Source organism: Palaemon carinicauda, chromosome 1 (assembly GCF_036898095.1).
Source record: "Palaemon carinicauda isolate YSFRI2023 chromosome 1, ASM3689809v2, whole genome shotgun sequence".
Taxonomy (NCBI): Eukaryota; Metazoa; Arthropoda; class Malacostraca; order Decapoda; family Palaemonidae; genus Palaemon; species Palaemon carinicauda.
The window spans coordinates 172,289,078-172,312,965 of record NC_090725.1 but is presented as its reverse complement, the minus strand read 5'-3'; the positions used below and the strand labels follow the sequence as shown (position 1 = coordinate 172,312,965).

Sequence of the window (23,888 nt, the reverse complement as noted above, 5' to 3'; positions counted from 1 at the left end):
ATGCAAGGAGTGTCGTTCAAGCTTTAGAAGTTTTTAATTCCAGTAACCCTTTAGTTTTAAAACTTTCAGTTTTTCTTTTTATTATTAAACTGAGAGGTATAACAGTTCGATTTTGTTGGGTTCCAGCACATGTAGGGGGTTTCTGGGAATGAGAAGTCAGATTTACTGACAAAGAAGGCTGCTGCTGAGTTGCCACCAAGAAGGTATCCCATTCTCTGTAATGATTTTTCACATGCCATTAAAAAATTGTTTTATAATAATTGACAACAGCACTGGGATAATCTAGATGGAAATGAAGTGAGAGAAATAACAAATTTCATATCTTTTGGAGGTATAACATGATGCCCTGAAAGTGGGAGATGTTTCTTTGTCATCTCCGCTTTGGTCACACTCGGTTAACGCAGGAGTTTTCGATAACTAAGCAACATCAGCCATATTGCGATGAATGTTTGGTACTGTTGACAGTGAAACATTTGTTGATCGAATGCACCACTTATAGTACCGAAAGAAATAGACATCTGTTTGAGGCTCGAGGTGAGGATGGCAGGTTCATCCTTGCCAAGATTCTTGGACATTATGTGTCGTACTATACCAGTGGTATTTCTGAATTTATTTCAGAAGCAGGTCTTTTGAAAACTATCTATCTGTTACAAAGATATTTTTGCGGATATTATTTTAAAGTAAATTACCATTTATTTATTTATTTCTTTATAACAATTAATATCGGCGTCAATGATCGTAGATGTCAGGATGCCAGATAATTCATAATCAATCATTCAAGATGCACTATTGGCAAAGATTATGTGAAAAATGCTTCTACCAAATTGTAGCACTAGTACTGCCTAATTAAGCCCCCAAGATATTTTTATCTTCAACTTTAGTCTCAGAAATGCACTGAAGAAAATTATCATACGAGAATTGGTTCTTTAGAAGAGTGCTACAATTCTAATGCAAAGATCCATATCTTAAAATTGTCTGTAAATGATTTGAACGAATTTAGTTTTGTCAAAAGAAAATAATTGATATCCTTGATTTGCAGCCTCTCGCAAGACTAGGAGCAACTGTTGATGGCCTTGATGCTGCAGAAGAAAATGTAGCAGTTGCAAATTTGCATTCTAGCAGAAATCCAAGTGTTCGTGATAACATTAGGTATGTTATCATTTTTAAACTACGGTATTATTTTTCATGAATATGATTTTCTGTTATCCAGATCTCAGATGCTTAAATTTTATGCCATGTTTCTTAGCTGTTGTATAGTTTATACTTGAACTTATATCAATTATATTTCATGTTTAATTCAATTCAATCAGCATTTTTTTATTAATGCGTCATTGGGTTTTAGTGTTGGCGTTATATAAGAAATACTGTGTTGTATAAACTAAAAAAGTAATACATTATTGCCTTTCAGGTCTCTCTCTCTCTCTCTCTCTCTCTCTCTCTCTCTCTCTCTCTCTCTCTCTCTCTCTCTCTCTCTCTCTCTTTTGCAGATTATTTAATTATTTGCAAGCAACACAGTATTATTGTGATTACTTTCATAGTTATTTTTATTTTATCAAAATTGCTAATTTAAGATGTTTGTAGTCATTATGAATTTCAAAAGACAATTGTTTATCAGGGTAATATTATTCCACAATATGCAGACAGTAATTATTTCTATGAACCTCCTCTACTTTTTATATAGTTTCTTCTCCAGAGGCTCAGTTTAATCGTCCTTAATCCATACAATTCTAACTTTTTCCATTTTATTTCCTTCAATTAACAATGCACTTAGTAAGGGAATGAACATTCTAGCAGTAAGGGTAACAACGCACTAATATCTTTCCTCACCAGTTTCTAAAGTAGGGCAAGATCTACTGTACCTCAGAGTGTTTGCCTATTACTGTCCATTGAGATTTTCCCTGGTTTTCTAAGCAATTACTATGTGGACTGTGCACGAGAATTGCTCCTGGAAGTTCATTATCTGTATTCCCTTAGTGTACAAGGGTACTCATATTATTTAATTTACATTGTGAAAAGACATTTCCCTCACATAGACTTATGATAGTACGTTATAATGGCTGTTCATCAAGTAAATAGTACTAGTGCTAAGTGAAATTAATATTAATTCAATTGAAAAGCCAGCGAAAGCTAGGCTGGTTGATTGTAGAGGGAATGATGATGATAATGACCAGCCAACTTGCGATAGTAATTGAGCTTCCTCAGTCCATGACATTAATAGAGTTTTTGTTAAAATTCAGTCAAATGAATCCTCTCTTAAAATAGTAACTCTGGTCCTACTTGCCTCGTTGCCAACTTAACCCAATTCCTCAAGTTGAGTCTAGTTTTCAAAGTATTTCTTTCAGTAAGGGTTCTGAGAGTTCATGGCACATTACAGATTCAAATTCCTCTAAAAGAACCTCGAATACAGTTGGGCCTCGATATTTGTGGGTTCAATTTTTGCAGATTCTGTCATTCACAATACAGATAACCATATACCACATTAAATAAGAAATCACCTCTTCACAGTTTTGCAATAAGTGCTCTTGGAAGCCTACATTTTCAAACAACTGTGCAGAGCAGAACAACTTTATAGCTAACACATTTAAAGTATTCATTGATAAACCCTATTGCATAGTAATTCTAATACAGTAGCACAGTAAAAAGGTTCATCGACATCGCGAATGGGGCCTGATGGGGATATATTTCCCCGGGCGCAGCATTGAGAGGGTACCAAATTGAATTTGGGGGGTGGGAGATATCTTTTGGGGAGTGTGTATTTTGATGTTGAAACTAGTAATTTAGATTTTTTTTTAGATTTTATGTGTTTTCGGTAAATCTATTTTTGATGAAGATTGAAATCCTTTAATCAATATATATATATATATATATATATATATATATATATATATATATATATATATATATATATATATATATATATACATAAAAATCACAGGGCAACGTGATCACAAAACTAGTCTGGACTTAATCTTATATTTCATATATTCATTTTCCCTGTGGTTATTTTGCATATATATATATATATATATATATATATATATATATATATATATATACTGTATATATATATATATATATAGAGAGAGAGAGAGAGAGAGAGAGAGAGAGAGAGAGAGAGAGAGAGAGAGAGAGAGATGATATATACATATATATATATATATATATATATATATATATATGTTTATATATAATGTATATTTATACATATATATATATATTATATATATATATATATATATATATATATATATTATATATATACATATATATGTACATATATATATATATATATATATATATATATATATATATATATATATATATATATATATATGATTATATATATTTTTACAAAGCTGGTCTAGTATAGAGTAAATATCGTAGTTTATCAATAATTTTATTTATATTTATTTACATTGTTTTCATTTGTGCATTGAAGAGATGATACCTAGCCCATAAAATGAGCCCCTCTCTTGTAGATATAAGTATTTTATGTAAATTACGTAAAACTTTTGTCGCGGATTTCATCGTACCTTTTTATTCAAGTTAACATATGTAATTTTACGTTACTTTTTAAGAATTAACTTTTCATTTTATTATGGATTAAAGTAATTTATTTATTTTGATTTTTATCAGCTTTGTTTCTACATTTATTTGTTACGTAAAATTAGTGTAAAGTTTTTTATGTTGAAAAACTTTTTAACCTCCTCCCCGCTCATGTTAATTCATAAGTGTCTAGTTTAACGCTTTGTTTTCTTTTCCGTGTTTTCCGAGTCCTTGGATGGCAACAAACACCGGAGTTTATCAGTGAGGAACTCGTTTACTAAAGAGATCAGAGTCTAGCTACTAAGGCTTCCCGGACCTACTATAGCTGCTGGCTAAATTGAGCCTTCTTGAGGATTGCGCCACCCACCGTTGACTGCTTTGTGCAGGTGCATTTCGGCCACCTGCGGTGTTTTGCTGTTCCTGCGGGCTCTCTTCCGGAGTCTGTAGAGCCGATGCATTAAAATCCCGGGTTTGGGGAGGACTCTCGAGAAGCACCCCTTCAACGCATCCTCGTCATGTCCAGCTGTGGGAGCCTTAGGGCTTGTGGAGATATGTAGGGAGGCAGCTGCCGGGTAGGAAAGAATATTTTACCTTGTTTTTGGGGTTGGGACTCCATGGTCCTCCCTTTGGTGAGGAGTCCTACAGAGCTGTACTCCCTACGGTAGTAGTGTGCCGGTGGAGCCGCTACCTTATTATTTGGAGCTGTGGGAGTTGTTTTTTTTCCAGCCTCAAAGAGTGTGATATGGCTAGGTATTTAGTGTTTTCCTTTTTTTTTTTGTTTAGTGTTTAATTGTTTTATTTATCTCTCTCTATTTGAGAGTGTGTTGTTTCCCATAGGGGAATGTTATTGTAATTACCCATTTGGGTGTTTAATTATTAATTGACTTTCTCTCATTGAGAGTGTTTTTTCCTGTTGGGGAATTTTGTTGTTATTGTTTAAGTGATACTTGTTAATTATTAATTGGTTAAAGTGTTCATTTAGTAATTTGTTAATCATTGTTATTTGCTTAGTGTTAAGTTGTAAATTGTTATGTAGTCACAAGGTTGGCTTTTCAGAAAAATTGTTGTTAATAAATATTGTTAAGTTTTCCCAAGTGTATTCGTTACCACTGGCCAATTTTACCACAGATATTACTTACAATACTGTTCTCCCTATTCATGCAATAAGAACTTGCGCCGTCGTGACATATTTGGCGACCGTGACAGGATAGGAATCTCATGGTATCTGGTATTTTGGTCGGTGGAACGACACTCGGGTGGACTCTTCAATATTAATTTTTTTTTGTTTTAGCATTGCCTTTCTCCCCTGAATATTTTTTTTGTTTTACAAAATGGAGGGATTTATTTTTGATACCGCTGAGTTTTTCGGGTCGGCTGATTGCCTGAAATATTTGCCCCTGCTAAGTAAGAAACAATTAGTTGAGTGTGCTAATTGGTTGGGTGTTCTGCTAAAGACAGCGGACACTAGAGCAGATATGTTGATTTTAGTTAGGGATAGATTGAAACAGGAGTTGGTTAAAGCTGAACATTCGGATAGTGAGAGTGAGGTAACAGCTGATAGTGAGGAGAGTTCGAGTGAGGATCTTGAAGAAGACAATGTAAGTATGAGGGCTGGTCTAACTCTGTTTGAGGACCCTCCTCTGGTAGGTACCATTTACGAGGGTCCAGCAAATTTGCCCCAGGTTACGGGTAATGTGTCCTTTAATCCGATTTTGGCACCCCCTGATTCTGTACCTGTAAAATCTCAGGCCCATGTTAATGCTTTGGGTGATTCCAAGGAGGAGAAGGAATTCAACCTTATTTGTAAACGGATAGAAGTCTTACATACGTATGCCGAGATGTTCCCCAAATATCTTTACCCATTTGTACCCCTCTGCAGGCAGTGGTTGTACAAATTGATATAGGGAGAAAATACACAATTTTCTCTTTATTTGCTTTCTGATGACATCTATTATAATGGTTTAGTAGAGGTGATTCTACAACTCCTCAACCTTTTCTCTTGTAGGGGGATTTTAATAGTAGACATCTTTTATGGGGCAATATTTTACCAAACACAAGAGTCAATATTATATCATCAATTGTGGAAAATGAAGATGTGTGACTACTTAATACAAGAGAGCCCACGCACTTCCATGTTCAGACAAGTACCTTATCGTCCATTGACCTATCAATCGCAATCTGTAATTGCCTTCCTTATTTCTATTGGAGGACATAACATGATTGGCATACTAGTGATCATGCAACAATGGTCCACCTTTACAGAGATCGCCGCGATGGAATCTTGACAAGGCGGTCTGGAATAGATTTTTAGAGCTAAGCAAAATTGAAGGAAATACAGAACAATTTGAAAGTGTTGATGATGCCATAGACTTAGTGAATGGAACTCTTCATACAGCAGGAGTCAATTCAATTCCCAAAACAACAAGGTTATTCAAACGGAGACCAGTCTCATCATGGTCTCCAGAAATAACTGCCTTTCACATAGCCACAAGAAAGTGTTTAACTCGATTGCACAGATGCCATACTAATGAGAATTTAATTACATACAAGAAAGGTTGAGCACAGTTCCGTCATGCAATGGAAGAAGCTAGGCACCATGGGTGTCTTTTGTTTACTCCATTAACATTAGAACATCACCCTCTTCTGTGTGGAGGAAAGTAAAAATGATAGCAGGCTAATTCACCCCCAATCCACCACCAGTGTTGAAGGTGAATATGTGACTGGAGCAACTGAGGTTAGCAATGCATTGGCAGATCATTTCACTGATGCATCAAATAAGTATAAAGTAGCTCATGGTTACCACTATAGAAGCAATGGAAAATTTTGAATTTTGCAACAGAAAAGGCGGAACCCTACAATAAACCTTTTACCGAAAGGGAATTTGATTCTGCACTTTCTAATTGTAACGTTACAACCCCTGGTCCTGATGGAATTCCATATGCAATGATTAAACATGTACATGTTAATACCAAGTTATTTCTTTTAAGCATTATTAACATAAAATGGCCTGATCATAGAGGCTAGTGTTTGGGAACTAGCCATTATTTTAGACTTTTTTAAACCCCAGTAAGCATAAGTTTTTAGCAGCAAACTACCGACCATTTTCATGGACATGTTGTTTATGTAAGATCATGGAGAAGATGGTCAATGCAAGACTGGAGAAGAAAGGTATTTTATCACCTATCCTGTGTGTATTTAGGAAAATGCTCTCAACGACTGATGTGTTGATACAACTTGAGTCCTCTATTTTTGAAGCCTTTTCTACAGAACACCACCATGTTACAATCTTTTTTTTTACTTCAAAAAGCCATATGATACTGCATGGAGATATGGTATACTTAAAATCATTCATAATTTAGGATTGAGAGGAGAGCTACCATTGTTCATTCAATCATTTATTTCACATATATTTTTTTCAAGTTAAAGTTGGTGAAATTCTGTTAGAGAGGAAGTGTCAGGAAGAGGGAGTTCCCCAGGATAGTGTGCTTAGCCATAAATGGGACATTCTCACGCATTCCTATAGATATTTTCTCAACACTATTTGTAGAATATCTCTATATCATTTGCTGGAGCTATGATGGTAATGGTTGAGAGAAAATTACAATACTCAAGTGACAAAATAATTCGATGGACTGATATGAGTGGATTCAAGTTTTCAACAAGCAAAACTGTTGTTTCCATTTCTGTTGAATTTGGGGAGTACATCCAGACCTGGATCTATACATCAAAGGTCAACTGATCCCATGTGTAATTGAAGCTAGATTTCTAGGGTTTATACCCCCCAGATGCTGAAGCCTTGACGAGGATGGGGGCCTTAGGGATTAGCAGCTGGGCTCTGATGAATGGTGGGAACTGCTTTCCCACTGGACCTTTGTGCCCAATTGTTAATCCAACTTAATTAGTCAGTACTTTCCCTCCCTTTTTTTTTTTTTTTTTTTTTTTTGGTTATTTCTTTTATTCTCCCATCTCTTCCTCTTGGGCATGAACTCCTTGACGACTTTTGCTTGTTTGATTATAGTTTGACTGCTTCTTTGGATTTGGCACAGTGTGGGATGGATGGCATGCCCTCTCAACCTGTATAAATTTTGACGCCATCACCCTCTGGCAGACCCCATTGGGTGCAGACCATCTCTGTTAAGAGTTGGACTCAAGAGATCCGGTTTTAAGTTGCCCATATTTGCGGGTAATGGGTGAAGTCAGACATTGGAGTCATCGGTGGGAAGGGTTAACTACCCCCACATACCAGGGTACGCCCACCTGAAGAAAGGTAGCCCCTCTCTAAAAGAGGACTGGTCCCCTCTGAAGCCTTTTCTCGTGTTGGGCCACATGTGATAGGAGGATTGACTTCTTTTGATAAGAGGTAGATAATCCGGTTTGCTTCTTCGATACAAACCAAACCCTCTGTTAACGACATGGAAATGGAAATAGACCCTTCTACAGATGCTAAAAAGACAGGTAATTCAGGTGACATAAGGAAACTGCAAATCCTTCATGTTACCCAAGTCCCAATTGATACTAATTATGATGAGCAATATAAACCATTTAAAGACTCATGGAATAATATTGGAGATAAGAATAAAACTTCAAGGTAATAAATAGGATACATGGGTATCTTATAATAGTCATGATGAAATATTTAATACCATAAGCAATATTATGCATATTAAAATTAATAATTTTGATAATGTTGCTTTGTATGATAAAATACCTACAGACTTGGACGTATACAGGCCTGCCAACTAGTGTGAAAAAGACGATGTAGACAAACCCTCCTAAAAAAAGCCAAAACCACCAATGTGGCTTGTTGCAAAGTACAGGGAATTATTTTAAAATTTGTAAATTTTCACAAAAGAGTAGGAACCATTGCTCCAGGGGATATATCCCGCTTTGGAAAAAAATAATTTCCTCATCCATGCCATATCATTCACACAGTTTGTCATATTATCTAATCTAAAAACAAGTAGTGACGATATTAAATTAGATATTAAACCCCACTTAAATCTTAGTTATGGAAGGGCAGTAGTTTTCAATGAAGACCTGTACGAATTTACAGAAGAGGAAATACTGGCTATGTGTCCACTAACAGTAAGAAAGGTGTATAGTGTTCCTGGAACATCGATGATTATCCTTACTTAACAGGATGCTGATGTACCTTTCCATATTGTTCTTGAGAATGAAAGGATCAGAGTGTTTCAACTGTTTTAAATTCGGACACCCTTCTAAAATTTGAAAATAAGAAAAAATGTGTAGCATTTGCTCCAAACATTACCATGAAGAATATATACTTAAGGCTAGGTGTTTGAACTGCAACTCAAATCATAAATCCACTGATAGGAGCTACGAGCTATATACATTGGTAGAAGCTGTCCTCAACAGGTCTAGTGTGGAACATATAATTATAGGGTATTCCAAAAGACTACTGAATAAAGAAAACAGCTATGCAAAAGAATTAAAATCTAAATGAAATTTACCACAGGAGACATCAAACCCAACAAGTACTGCCAGTAGTTCTAACAAAAGAAATACAACATCTAGTAATAAAGTACTGCATGACGAGTTGAGCATATTGCCTTCTGAGGCTTTGCCACGGTGTATTAACACTTCGAGCATTGCCGACCTGTGTACAAACTTTGTCCTCCATCACCAACAATAGTACTAACCTCTCTCAGGCCATGTCCTTGCCTGATTTGATGGAGGTTCCACTCGAAACCAAGCTACAAACTGCACCTGTAGTGGGGAAGGTGCAAAAACTTGGTAGCTCACCACCTATTAATTGTAAGAGAGAGAGACTTCCATCTCTCTCGCTCCCTTCCATAAGAAGTATCAGAGTTATGACATCAAATTGATGTGATGTTTTGTCTGTTGATGTTTCTGATCAGCCAGAAGACAGTTTAAACAAATCAGAAATTAAAGTTGAGGTCCACCATCCCTCTCAACAATTAGATCAAAAGGAAGAAAATAAAAACACAAATGCAAAACCCAATATATCAAAACCATCTCTAATAAAACCACTGGGAAATATTTTTAGATCAAAAATTGTTAATGGGAAGGCTTCATCCGAGGTGTGTTCCAAACATAAACCATAGTTTTTTTCTCCATTTTGTAATGGAATTGCCAGGGTTTAAGGGTAAAAAATGTAGAAGTTAAGCTCCTCATTCATGAGCACTCCCCCATAATTATATGTCTACAGGAGAGCAAACTTGATCATAATACTCCTTGTCCTCGCAAATATATTAGTTAAAGGACATAAATTATAGTTTTTCATCCATTGTGCAATGGAATTATCAGGGTTTAAGGGCCAAAAATGAAGAACTTTATCTCCTCATTCATGAGCACTCCTCGATAATTATATGTCTACAGCAAAGCAAACTTGATCATAATACTCCTTGTCCTTGCGAATATATTAGCTACAGTACACCATATGATCAACATGTAGGGAGCCATGGCGGAAGTCTTTTATACGTTCATCGAGATGAACGTATAAAAGACTGAAGCAAATGAGGTTACTAATGCCCTGGCTGATCATTTCTAAAATGTATCATGCAAGTGTGAAGCAGCTCTTGGTTATCAGCATAGGAGCCTTGAAGAAAAGAAAGTTTTAAGTTTTGCAACAGGAAGGGTAGACTTCAATTCTCCTCTTACTGAACGAACATTTGATTCCCCACTTGCTACTTGTACTGATACAGCTCCTGGACCCGATGGAATTCCATATGCAACGATAAAACATGTATTTTAAAATTTTTAAATTATTAACAAAATATGCATGATCATAGCTATGCAAGTGTTTTAGAATTTTTAAAACTCGGTAAGGATAACTTCTCAGCAGCAAACTACCGAACTATTGCATTAACATGTTGTGTATATAAGATCACGGAGAAGATTGTCAATGCAAGATTGGTGTGGTACCTGGAGAAGAAATGTATTTTGTCACCTATCCAGTGTGGATTTAAGAAAATGCATTCAACGACAGATGTGTTGATACTACATGGAGATATGGTATACTTAAAACCATTCATAATCTAGGACTGAGAGGAGAGCTACCATTGTTTATTTAAGCATTTCTTTCAAATAGATTTTTTCAAGTTAGAGTAGGAGAGGAAATGTCAAGAAGATGGAGTCTATCAGAGTAGTGTACTGAGTGAAACCCTATTTGCACTTGCCATAAATGGGATATCCACAGTCATTCCTAAAGATATTCTCTCAACACTATTTGTAGATGATCTCAAATATTATTTACTGGAGCTCCATCCATCCATATACCAAAGGCACTTCCCCCAATTTTGGGGGGTAGCCGACATCAACAAAGAAACATAACAAAAAGGGGACCTCTACTCTCTACGTTCCTTCAGCCTAACCAGGGACTCAACCGAGTTCAGCTGGTACTGCTAGGGTGCCACAGCCCAACCTCCCACATTATCCACCACAGATGAAGCTTCATAATGCTGAATCCCCTACTGCTGCTACCTCCGCGGTCATCTAAGGCACCGGAGGAAGCGGCAGGGCCTACTGGAACTGCGTCACAATCGCTCGCCATTCATTCCTATTTCTAGCACGCTCTCTTGCCTCTCTCACATCTATCCTCCTATCACCCAGAGCTTTCTTCACACCATCCATTCACCCAAACCTTGGCCTTCCTCTTGTACTTCTCCCATCAACTCTTGCATTCATCACCTTCTTTAGCAGACAACCATTTTCCATTCTCTCAACATGGCCAAACCACCTCAACACATTCATATCCACTCTAGCCGCTAACTCATTTCTTACACCCGTTCTCTCCCTCACCACTTCGTTCCTAACCCTATCTACTCGAGATACACCAGCCATACTCCTTAGACACTTCATCTCAAACACATTCAATTTCTGTCTCTCCATCACTTTCATTCCCCACAACTCCGATCCATACATCACAGTTGGTACAATCACTTTCTCACATAGAACTCTCTTTACATTCATGCCCAACCCTCTATTTTTTACTACTCCCTTAACTGCCCCCAACACTTCATTCACTCTCTGATGTACATCTGCTTCCACTCCACCATTTGCTGCAACAACAGACCCTAAGTACTTAAACTGATCCACCTCCTCAAGTAACTCTCCATTCAGCATGACATTCAACCTTGCACCATCTTCCCTTCTCGTACATCTCAGAACCTTACTCTTACCCATATTAACTCTCAACTTCCTTCTCTCACACACCCTTCCAAATTCTGTCACTAGTCGGTCAAGCTTCTCTTCTGTGTCTGCTACCAGTACAGTATCATTCGCAAACAACAAATGATTTACCTCCCATTCATGGTCATTCTCGCCTACCAGTTTTAATCCTCGTCCAAGCACTCGAGCATTCACCTCTCTCACCACTTCATCAACATATAAGCCAAACAACCACGGCGACATCACACATCCCTGTCTCAGCCCCACTCTCACCGGAAATCAATCACTCACTTCATTTCCTATTCTAACACATGCTTTACTACCTTTGTAGAAACTTTTCACTGCTTGCAACAACCTTCCACCAACTCCACATAACCTCATCACATTCCACAATGCTTCCCTATCAACTCTATCATATGCTTTCTCCAGATCCATAAACGCAACATACACCTCCTTACCTTTTGCTAAATATTTCTCGCATATCTGCCTAACTGTAAAAATCTGATTCATACAACCCCTACCTCTTCTAAAACCACCCTGTACTTCCAAGATTGCATTCTCTGTTTTATCCTTAATCCTATTAATCAGTACTCTACCATACACTTTTCCAACTACACTCAACAAACTAATACCTCTTGAATTACAACACTCATGCACATCTCCCTTACCCTCATATAGTGGTACAATACATGCACAAACCCAATCTACTGGTACCATTGACAACACAAAACACATATTAAACAATCTCACCAACCATTCAAGTACAGTCACACCCCCTTTCCTTCAACATCTCAGCTTTCACACCATCCATACCAGATGCTTTTCCTACTCTCGTTTCATCTAGTGCTCTCCTCACTTCCTCTATTGTAATCTCTCTCTCATTCTCATCTCCCATCACTGGCACCTCAACACCTGGAACAGCAATTATATCTGCCTCCTTATTATCCTCAACACTCAGCAAACTTTCAAAATATTCCGCCCACCTTTTCCTTGCCTCCTCTCCTTTTAACAACCTTCCATTTCCATCTTTCACTGTCTCTTCAATTCTTGCGCCAGCCTTCCTTACTCTCTTCACTTCTTTCCAAAACTTCTTATTTTCTTCATATGACTGACCTAATCTAAACATTCTTTTAGTTATCAACACATAATCCATTAATGCCCTTTCTACTACTCTTCCATTTGCCACTCTTACCCATGTATACTTATTTTTATCTTTCTTTTAAAAAAGCTAGCACTTATTACCATCTCTTGTTCAACACACATATCTACCAGTCTCTCACCACTCTCATTTTCACCTGGTACGCCATACTTCCCAATGACACCTTCTACCTCTCCAGCGCCCACTCTAGCATTTAAGTCACCCATGACAACTACATAATTCCTTCTACCCAGTCCTTCTACACACCTAGTTAATTCATTCCAGAACTCATTCCGCTCTTCACTTTTCTCACTACCTGGCCCATACGCACTGACAAACGCCCAACATTCCCTACCCAACCTAACCCTTACCCACATTAACCTAGATGATATCTCCTTCCATTCCACTACTTTACCTGTCATCCATTCACTCAGCAATAACGCCACACCCTCTCTTGCTCTTCCCCTTTCAATCCCAGACACTCTACCAGACATTTCACCAAACATCACTTCACCCTTTCCTTTCATCTTTGTCTCACACAAGGCCATTACATCCATCCTCCTACTTCTAAACATATTTCCAATCTCACATCTTTTACTCTCTATCGTACTACATCCACGCACATTCAAACACCCCAAAACTAGAGTGCGGGGAGCAGTCACTCTTCCCCCAGCTCCATCTCTTTGTCTTTGTCTCGTAGGATTTTTATACAGGAGAGGGGGTTCCCAGCCCCCTCGTCCCATCCCTTTTAGTTGCCTCTTACGACACGCAGGGATAACGTTGGTGCTGGAGCTAGAACAGCAAAATAATTCAATGGTCTGATATAAATGGATCTAGGTTTTCGACAAGTAAAACTGTTGTTGTCCTTTTCTGTCGTATTCGGGGAGTACATCCAGACCCGGATATGTACATCAAAGGTCAACTATATCCCATGTGTAAATGAAGCTAGATTTCTAGGGTTGATTTTTTATTGTGGCCTTACATGGGTTCCTCACCTGAAAGCCTTAAGAGGACTGTCCACTATGTCCTGCAATTTTTTTTTAATGATTCAAAATACACAATTTCTATATATGCTTTAGGCATATATAATACTTTCATAATATAAAAATTTCAAGTCATTTGATCAAAAACTTTTTGATTAAGTAGCAAAAATCATAATTTTCGAGAAAAATTTAAAGTACATTCTTCTCCACTAATATGACACCAATTGTATTGTAAATCATCCCATCAAAACTTCTATTTAAATCAAATAATTCTGTGTGACAGATTTTTTATTTTATTTTTTATTTTTTTCATGATTTTTTCTACTAATTTTCTTTGTCTAGAAAGATTTGCTATAAATTTTTGTTTCTTTGTTAAAAAATCAAGGTAACATTATTATGAAAATCTTGTTTTGTACTGTTATTGTTTATTCCTACATGAAGGCTCCCTAAACGAGGTATTTAAACCCTAAGTTTACTATTACACTTGGTGTAAGGGTGTCATGAGTTGCCAGCAGCCTCTCATTGCTGCCAATGCTCTACTCTTTTTTCCTGTTTCCTTCTCTTCTTGGTGCTTTTTTTTGTTGCTCTCTGCTTACATTATGTTTTTTCTTTGACCTTAGGTGACATTGGACTTGTTATAGAGTTCCCGAGGAAGCTGTGAATACACAATGTACATACGAACTGCAAGTAAACAAGCACACATGCATCGTAACTTCTATACGTCTTTGGAAACTCTGGCTGGTCTTCTGATAGATCGTAGTTTGCATTTGCCTACCCTCCACCAATGCCTTCCATCTCTGCCAGATGTACGAGATTTCGAAACTTAAGTGAAAAAGTCTCTATACATATGCAAAAATAAACACAAAGTTGATTCTGTCAAACCCAGTCATGCAGACGACGCTGTAAGGATGACATCATCATTTAAAGACTGCTTCATCTTCCTTATTTAAAAAAAAAATAATTGGCTGAAACTTTTGGAGAGCATGTACAATATGTTTCTGCATACATAGAAACAATAAAACAATTTTCCATTTTTTGAAGTTATTATGTCAAACACCATAGCGGATGGTCCCCTTGAAAGTAAAATGTCTTGAAGCTCTTAATCTTTTAAAAGTTTTTGTCCTATATATCATGGGGGTAGACCATAAAACTTTTAAAATTATACAAGGCCTTAATTTTTTTTTCAAATATTAGTTGTGGGTGTGAAATACACTCCTCAGCCACCCCAAGCCCATAAAAGGTTTTAGATTCTAGACACCATGCTGGTATCAGATTGTTCACTGGAACCTTTAGAACTTCTCCTATCCCAAGCCTCCTTGTTGACGCTGGAGAATTGCCATTAGACCTTTACTGGAAGTCTTCTATTGATCGGTATTGGTTTAGGTTGCAAAGACTTCCTAATTCTTTAGCCTGTCAGACTGCAAACCTTATAAGTCATTCTACATATTTTGAGTTGGACCCAAAATCTCCCCAATCTTATGGTTTCCTGGTAAAAACATTAGTGGACAGTTTAGATGTAGGTCGAAATAATGTGCTCCCATATAGGATATCATCAACCCCTCCGTGGAAATTACCGGATATATTTTTTTGTAAATATTTTATTGATATAAAAAAACAGGACTGACTACGAAGCCAGATCGCTCTTTATGGAACATGTTGAAGAACACAGGGAATCAACTTTCATATATACTGTACTGATGGTTCCATGGTTGGATGTGGAGTATATAGTAGTGCTTTTAATTGTAGAGGTGCATCCACTATATTTAGTAGTGTTACAAGACGATGGCAATTTTACCCTTTTTAGTGATGCAAGAAGTGTCCTACAAGCTGTTGAAGTTTTTAATTGAAATAATCCTGTAGTTTTAAAGATTCTAGAGTAGCTTTTAATTATTGGTATGAAAGGTATAACAGTTCGATTTTTCTGGGTTCCAGTACATGTAGGTGTGTCTGGAAATGAGAAGGCAGATTCATTAGCAAAGAATGCTGAAGCCGAGTTGCTACGATGAAGGTATCCCATTACCAATAATGATTTTTTACCTAAAATTAAGAATTATATTTATAATAATTGGCAGCAGTATTGGGATAGTTTACTTGAAAATAAGACGAGAAAAATAAGTTATGCTATATCCCCTCGGAGGTATAACAGGATGCCCCAAAAGTGGGAGACTATGCTTTGTAGTCTCTGCGTTGGTCACACTAGGATGAAACATGAGTTTTTGCTTAGCTGGTTGGGACAACTGTTTGGTACCATTGATAGTGAGGCATTTGTTAACCGAATGCCCCACATATTGTTGTGAAAAAAATAGATATCTGTTTGAGGCTCGAGGTGAGGATGGCAGATTCATTCTTGCCGAGATTCTTGGACATAATGTGTCCTACCGTGCTATTGGTATTTTTATCTTTAATTCAAAAGCATGTCTACTGAAAGATATTTAACTTTCAAAGTGACATCTTTAATAGTTTTCATTGAATATTCTTTTATTTTTTTTTTTCATTTACAATAAACGATATAGGCATCAATGACCTTATATGTCAGGATGCCAGAAAACCTTAAATCAATCAATCAGTCTAGGGTTGATATTTGATTGTAAGCTTACATAGGTTCCTCACTTGAAAACCTTAAAAGTAAAATCTCTTAAGGCTCTGAATCTTTTAAAAGTTTTGTCCCATATATCATGGAGCAGACCGCAAAACTATTTTTAAGTTATACAAAGCTTTAATTTTTTTCAAAAATTAGTTATGGCTGTGAAATATACTCCTCAGCTACCCCAAGCCAATTAAAAATTTTAGATTGTATATAACATGCTGGTATCAGTTGGGCAGCAAAAGCATTTAGAACTTCGCCCTTCCCAAGCATCCTTGTTGACACTGGAGAATTGCCATTGGACCTTTACTGAAATGTTTCTATTATTCGGGATTGGTTTAGGCTGGAAAGACTTCCTAATTCTTTACCCTATCAGACAGCAAGCCTTGTAAAGCACACATCATACTTTGCGTTGCACCCAAAATCACCTGAACCTTATGGTTTTTGGGTCAAACAATTGATAACCTAGCTTACACCTGTGCCTCTATATCTGTTCTGGTGCTATCCTTTGGGTAGGGTATGGAGTGGACCATCTGGGAAGTATACTCACATTGTGCAGATAGTGGAGTATGCAAATTTCTTTTCCAGCATATGATACTTTCTTAATACTTTCAGGTAGGTAAACAAATAAACAAACCGACTAACCAACTAACAACAAAGTACTCTCTTCAATATGGATCTTTCAAATGACGACCCCCCCCACCATCCCCTGGATATGCTGACTCCCACTATGTCCCTGTTGAACTGTTGATGGCCTCTGACAATTCTTTTGGGAAAATATCTGTAGCTGACTTAGGAACGAAAAAGGACTACTTCAATACTCAGAAGTGTGATGGAAATGTGAAGAAATTTAAAGCAATTAATATACGTGCTTTGCCAATAAGCTGTCATTATGAAGCATTATGGATGACTTTTAAAGCTTACGGTAAGAACACTGAAATAAGGATGAATTTCAGGGGAAGAAGATGGATCTACTTTAATTATCACGAGAAAGCCTTCAAAGTGATCTATGAAATTTCAAGAATAGAAGTTAGTAATAGTGATATTACCGAAGCATTATGTAATGCTGCTCCTGTAAACCTTGACGAATATCGCCCTATTATCTGGTATCACAGAGAATCTGTGGACACCAAAGTAAATGCGATAGCAGAAAGAAAGCGTAAGCCACCTCATAGGGAAAGGAATTAACTAATGCAAAAGATAGTAGGTACTATAGAACATGGAGACATTTCTAGATTTATGTTAATTCATGTCAAATCTAAAACTCAGTCTTTCATGCTAAATAATTTAAAAATGGAAGAAAAAATAATGATGGATAGCAAGCCCTATTTGAATTTTAGTTATGGAAGAGGGGAGATTTAGCAAAGAGGAAATCTTAGGTATATGTCCTAAAGAAATATGGAAGGTTCATAAGATTCCTGGGACCAGAAGATAATGGTGTACCCTCTTATGTACACATCGAAAATGAGAGAATTTCCATCTGGCTTTATAAAACAAAATCTCTACGTCTTACAATTGCTTTAAATTTGGGCATCCAACTAGAGTATGCAGAAGTGAGAAAATCTGAGACAATTATTCTCATCTTGATCATGGACTCTTCACTTCTATTGCAAAGTGCACTAATTGTGGCCAGAATCACCAAGCAACTAATAGAAAATGTCCTCAGTAGGAAATAGAAGCAGGTATTCATGAAGTCAGATGCAGAGCATATGAGCATGGGATATACTAGTCAATTTCTAAGGAAAACCAAAAGTTACGCCAAGGCTTTAAAATCTACGGATGCAGTACATCCAGAGAGATATGCAACACCAGCTAGACCAGCTAATAGTAAGCTTCCTCTTCCTAAATCATTAGGGGCTATTACTATGCCTCAGAATTTAGATTCAGTACCTCTTGTTAAAAAGGCACTGCCTCCTTCCTCTAAATCTACCACACCTCGGATGAACAGCCCAAGGGTCTCATCTTTGGTAACATCGTTGCTGGATTTAGAGGTAGAGGAAGTATCTTATGCTAGAGAGCTATTAGACGTACATAATCCTGATAGCTCTCCATCTTTTAATAAAGAAAGAGGGAGACCACCATCCCCCTCCCCTTCAATGAGAAATACAAAAATACCTATTTCAAAAAAATATATTCTATCTGAAAAAAAGATGATAAAACTTCAAAATAATTAAATATATCAAAGATTCGTGATGATTTTCACCATCCTCCTAGACAAATAAATTAGAAGGTAACAAAGAAAAATATAAAACCAAGGGGTAGCAAGACACTTTTTCAAAGAGAGTATCAGAGACTCCCATCAATTAAAAGAAAACTGATAGTAAGGCTTCTAAGGAATCTTCCATAAAGTAAACTTTATTTTCTCTTCAATATTACAGTGGAACTTAAAAGGTCTGAGAGCTAAATATGAAGAACTTAAGCTCCTTGTGCATAAGCACTCTCCCATAATTATATATGTCTACAGGAGAGCAAACTTGATGATAATACTCCTTGTCCTCGCAAACATATTAACTATAGGACACCATATGATCAATGGGTAGGGAGCTATGGCAGAAGTCTTATATATGTTCATCAAGATGTTCCTCAAATATCTTTTTTTTTTTCTTTTTCATACACCTCTGCAGGTAGCGGTTGTATAAATTGATACAGGAAGAAAATACACCATTTGTTCTCTTTACTTGCCTCCAAATGACATCTCATATGATAATTTAGTAGAGGGGATTCAACAACTCCCTCAACCTTTTCTCTCACTAGGAGATTTGAATTATAGACATCGTTTATGTGGGGATGTTTCAGCAAACACGAGGGGCAATAATATTTCATCAACTGTGAAAAATGAAGATGGGGACTCCTTAATACAGGAGAACCCACACACTTTCATGTTTAGACAGATACCCTGTCATGCATTGACCTTTCAATTGCAAGCAATAACTACCTTCTCGATTTTAAATGAGGAATGTTAGATTATTGGCATACTAGTGATCATGCTCCAATTATTATAAATACGAGCAATAATTCACCCTTACAGAGATCCTCCCGATGGAACCCTGACAAGGTGGACTTGAATAGATTGAGGGAGCTAAGTAAAATTGAGGAGAATGCATAACAGTTTGAAAGTGTTGATGATGCCATAGACTTAATGTATGGAACTCAACATGCTGCAGTTGTTAATTCAATTCCCAAAACCACAGGGTTATTCAAATGACGACCAGTCTCCTGGTGGTCTTCAGAACTAACTGCCTTGAACAGAGCCAAGAGATAATCTTTGACTCGATTGCATAGACACTATACAGAGGAGAACTTAATAATATATAAGAAACGTAGAGCAGAGTTCCATTGTGCTATGAAAGAAGATGGGCGCTAGTCTTGGATATTATTTGTTAACTCTGTCAATAGTTAAACACCATCATCTTCTGTATGGAGTAAAGTAAAAAAGATTGGCAAATTAACCTCCAACCCACCACCTGTGTTGAAGGTAAATAGTAAGTATGTGACTGAAGCAACTGAGGTTAGCAATGCTCTGTCTGATCATTTCTCCAATGTATCATGCAAGTATGAAGCAGCTCCTGGTCACCAGTATAGGAACAGTGAAGAACAGAAAATTTTGAAATATGCAATAGGAAAGGAAGAATCTTACAATGTTCCTTTAACTGAAAGAGAATTTGATTCCGCACTTCCTACTTGAGCCCCTGGACCCGATGGAATTCCATATGCAATGATTATACATGTACCTGTTAATACAAAGTTATTTATTTTAAGCTGGCATTAACAGAATATGGCATGATCACGGTTATCCAGGTATTTGGGAACTAGCCTTTATTTTAGCATTTTTAAAACCCGGTAAGGATAAGTTTTTAGCAGCAAACTATCGACCAATCTCGTCTGTGCAAGATCATGTAGAAGAACCCCAAAGCAAGATTGGTGTGGTGCCTGGAGAAGAAAAGTATTTTATCACCTATCCAGTTATATTTTAGAAAAATGCAGTCAACAACTGATTTGTTGGTTCGAATGGAATCCCCTATTTGTGAAACCTCTGGTTCCAACCAGCACCATGTAAGTTTTTTTTTTTTCTTATCTTGAAAAGGCATATGATATTGAAAATATGGTATACTAAAAGCCATTCATAATTTATGTTTGAGAGGAGAGCTACCTTTGTTCATGCAAGCATTCGTTTCACATAGATTCTTTCAAAGCGTAGAAGGCGAAACTGTCAGAAAAGAAATGTCTAGATGAAGGAGTTCCCTAGGGAAGTGTGATTTATTTGCATGAGCCATTAATGGAATATTCTGTCATTTCCCAAAATATTTTCTCAACACTATTTGTAGATGATCTCTCCATATCATTTGCGGTAGCTAGAATGGCAATGTTTGAGAGAAAACTACAATGCTCAATTGACAAAATTATTCAGTGGGCTGGTGTGAATTGATTCAAGTTTTCATACTAGCAAAATTGTTGTTGCACATTTTTGTCATATTCGGGGAACACATCCTGACCTGAATATATACATCAAAGGTCAACATGTCCCATATGTTAGTGAAGCTAGATTTTTAGGGTTGATATTTGAGTATAGGCTCACATGGTTTCCTCACTTAAAAGTCTTATAAGTTAAATGTCTTGAGGCTCTGAATCTTTTAATAAGTATTGTCTCATACATCATGGGGGCAGACTGCAATGCTATTTTTGAATTATACAAGGCTCTAATTTTTTCAAAAATTAGTTAGGGGTGTGAAATATACTCCTCAGCCACTCCAAGACAGTGAAAGGTATTAGATTCAATACACCATGCTGGTATCAGATTATCCACAGGAGCCTTCAGAACTTCGCCTATCCTATGCCTTCTTATTGATTCTGGAGAATTACCGTTAGACCTTTACCGAAAGTCTACTATTGTTCAGTATTGGTTAAGGTTGCAAAGACTTCCTAATTCTTTAGCCTGTCAGATCGCAAACATTGAAAGGCATTGTCGATATTTTGAGTTGTACCCAAAATCTTCTCAACCTTATGTTTTTTGGGTAAAGTAATCAATAAACTGCCTTGATATAGTAGGATATAGAGTTCTTCCATTTAGGATATCACAAATCCCTCCATGGAAATTACCATAAATATATTTTTGTAAATGATTTATTTTGATAAAAAAGAACACGACTGACTTTGAAGCCAGGTCTCTTTTTATGGAACATGTTACAAAACATAGGGAATCAACATTTATATATAACGATGGCTCCAAATCTAATGCTGGTTTTGGATTTGGAGTATATAGTAGTGCTTTTAATTGTAGAGATGCATCTTTAGTATTTTCCATATTTACTTCCGAACTATACGGCATATTAATCTTTATTGAGAGAATGATGTTGGAGGATGAGGGCCACTTTACCATCTTTTGAAGGCAGATTTACTGGTAAAGAATGCTGTAGCCGAGTTACTATTTATAATAATTGGGAACAGTGTTGGGTTGGTTTAGTTGATATGATGAGAGAAATAACGATGTATAACAGAATGCTCAAAAAGTTGAAGACTAATCCTTGTCGTCACACTCGATTAAGGCCGGGATCACCTGAAAAGACAAAAATATTGATAAAAAAAAACTTTACTTAGTAACCAGATATTTTCAGGGTACATGTATATTACCATTGCCAACACTATATAAACATAATTATTACTATTATTATTATTATTATTATTATTATTATTATTATTATTATTATTATTACTAGCTAAGCTACAAACCTAGTTGGAAATGCAAGATGGTATAAGCCTAAGGGCTCCAACAGTGAAAAATAGCCCAGTGAGGAAAGGAAATGGGGATCTAAATAAACGATATAAGAAGTAATGAAAATTTAAAATTATATATATTTAAAAAACACTAACAACATCAAAACATATTTGATTTATAAACTATGAAAAGACTTATGCAAGCTTGTTCAGCATAAAAACATTTGCTGGGAGTTTTAGCTTTTGAAGTTCTACTGATTCAACTACCCAATTAGGAAGATCATTCCACATATTGGTCACAGCTGGAATAAAACTTCTAGAGTACTGTGTAGTATTGAGCCTCATGATGGAGGTCTGACTATTAGAATTAACTGCATACCTAGTATTACGAACAGGATGGAACTGTCCGGGAAGATCTGAATGTAAAGGATGGTCAGAATTATAAAAAATCTTATGCAACATGCATAAAAAACTAATTGAACGACAGTGCCAGAGATTTATATCTAGATCAGTAATAAGAAATTTAATAGACCATAAGTTCCTGTCCAATAGATTAAGATTAGAATCAGCAGCTGACGACCACACATGAGAACTATACTCGAAACAAGCTAAAATGAAAGAATTAAAACACTTCTTCAGAATAGATTGATCACCAAAAATCTTGAAAGACTTTCTCAATAAGCCAATTTTTTGTGCAGTTGAAGAAGACGCAGACCTAATGTGTTTCTCAAAAGTAAATTTGCTGTCGAGAATCGCACCTAAAATTTTAAAATTCATACAAAGTTGAAGAAACATTATCAATGCTGAGATCCGGATGTTGAGGAGCCACGGTCCTTGACGTACTTACAATCATACTCTGAGTTTTGCTAGGATTCAACTTCATATCCCATAAGTTGCACCATGCACTAATTTTAGCTAGGTCTCTATTAAGGGATTCAGCAACCCCAGATCTACATTCAGGAGATAGAATTGATGCAAAGAGAGTAGCATCATCTACATATGCAAAAAGATCACCAAAAATCTTGAAAGACATTCTCAATAAGCCAATGTTTTGTGCAGTTGGAGAAGACACAGACCTAATATGTTTCTCAAAAGTAAATTTGCTGTTGAGAATCACACCTAAAATCTTAAAAGAGTCATACAAAGTTGAAGAAACATTATCAATGCTGAGATCCAATGTTGAGGAGCCACGGTCCTTGACCTACTTACAATCATACTTTGAGTTTTGTTAGGACTCAACTTCATACCCCATAATTTTCACCATGCACTAGGTCCCTATCAAGAGATTCAGCAACCCTAAATCTACATTCAGGAGATGGAATTCATGCAAAGAGCATAGCATCATCTGCATATGCAACAAGCTTGTTTTCTAGACCAAACCACATATCATGTGTACTGTATATTGTATGAAAAGTAATGGGCTAAGAACACTATCCTGAGGAACACCAAATATCACATTCCTATACTCACTGTGGTGCCCATCAACAACTAAAGATTCAATTATGCTAAGAAACAACCCACCCACTCCCAACTGTTTGAGTTTGAAAACAAGGGCCTCATATTTAATACGGTCAAAGGCTGCATTAAAATCAAGGTCAATCATACGAACTTCCTGACCAAAATCAAGGGATTTCTGTACAGTATTGGAGATTGTAAGAAGGGCATCACATGCTCCAAGGCCTTTACGAAAACCAAATTGCTAACTAGGGAACAGATGATTACCTTCAGCAAACCTATTAAGATGTTTTGCCAAAAGATCTTCAAAAACTAGATA

At 36.6% G+C, this 23,888-nt stretch overlaps 1 protein-coding gene across 1 annotated transcript in view; it reads left to right on the top strand.

Moving 5' to 3' along the window:
- Coq3 (ubiquinone biosynthesis protein COQ3, mitochondrial) overlaps positions 1 to 23,888 on the top strand; it is a 671,041-nt gene that overhangs the window by 382,874 nt on the left and 264,279 nt on the right. Inside the window, exon 4 of the mRNA XM_068386252.1 lies at positions 1,040 to 1,149. Within this exon, the coding sequence (XP_068242353.1) occupies positions 1,040 to 1,149 (110 nt within the window). The remainder of the gene's footprint in view (positions 1 to 1,039; positions 1,150 to 23,888) is intronic.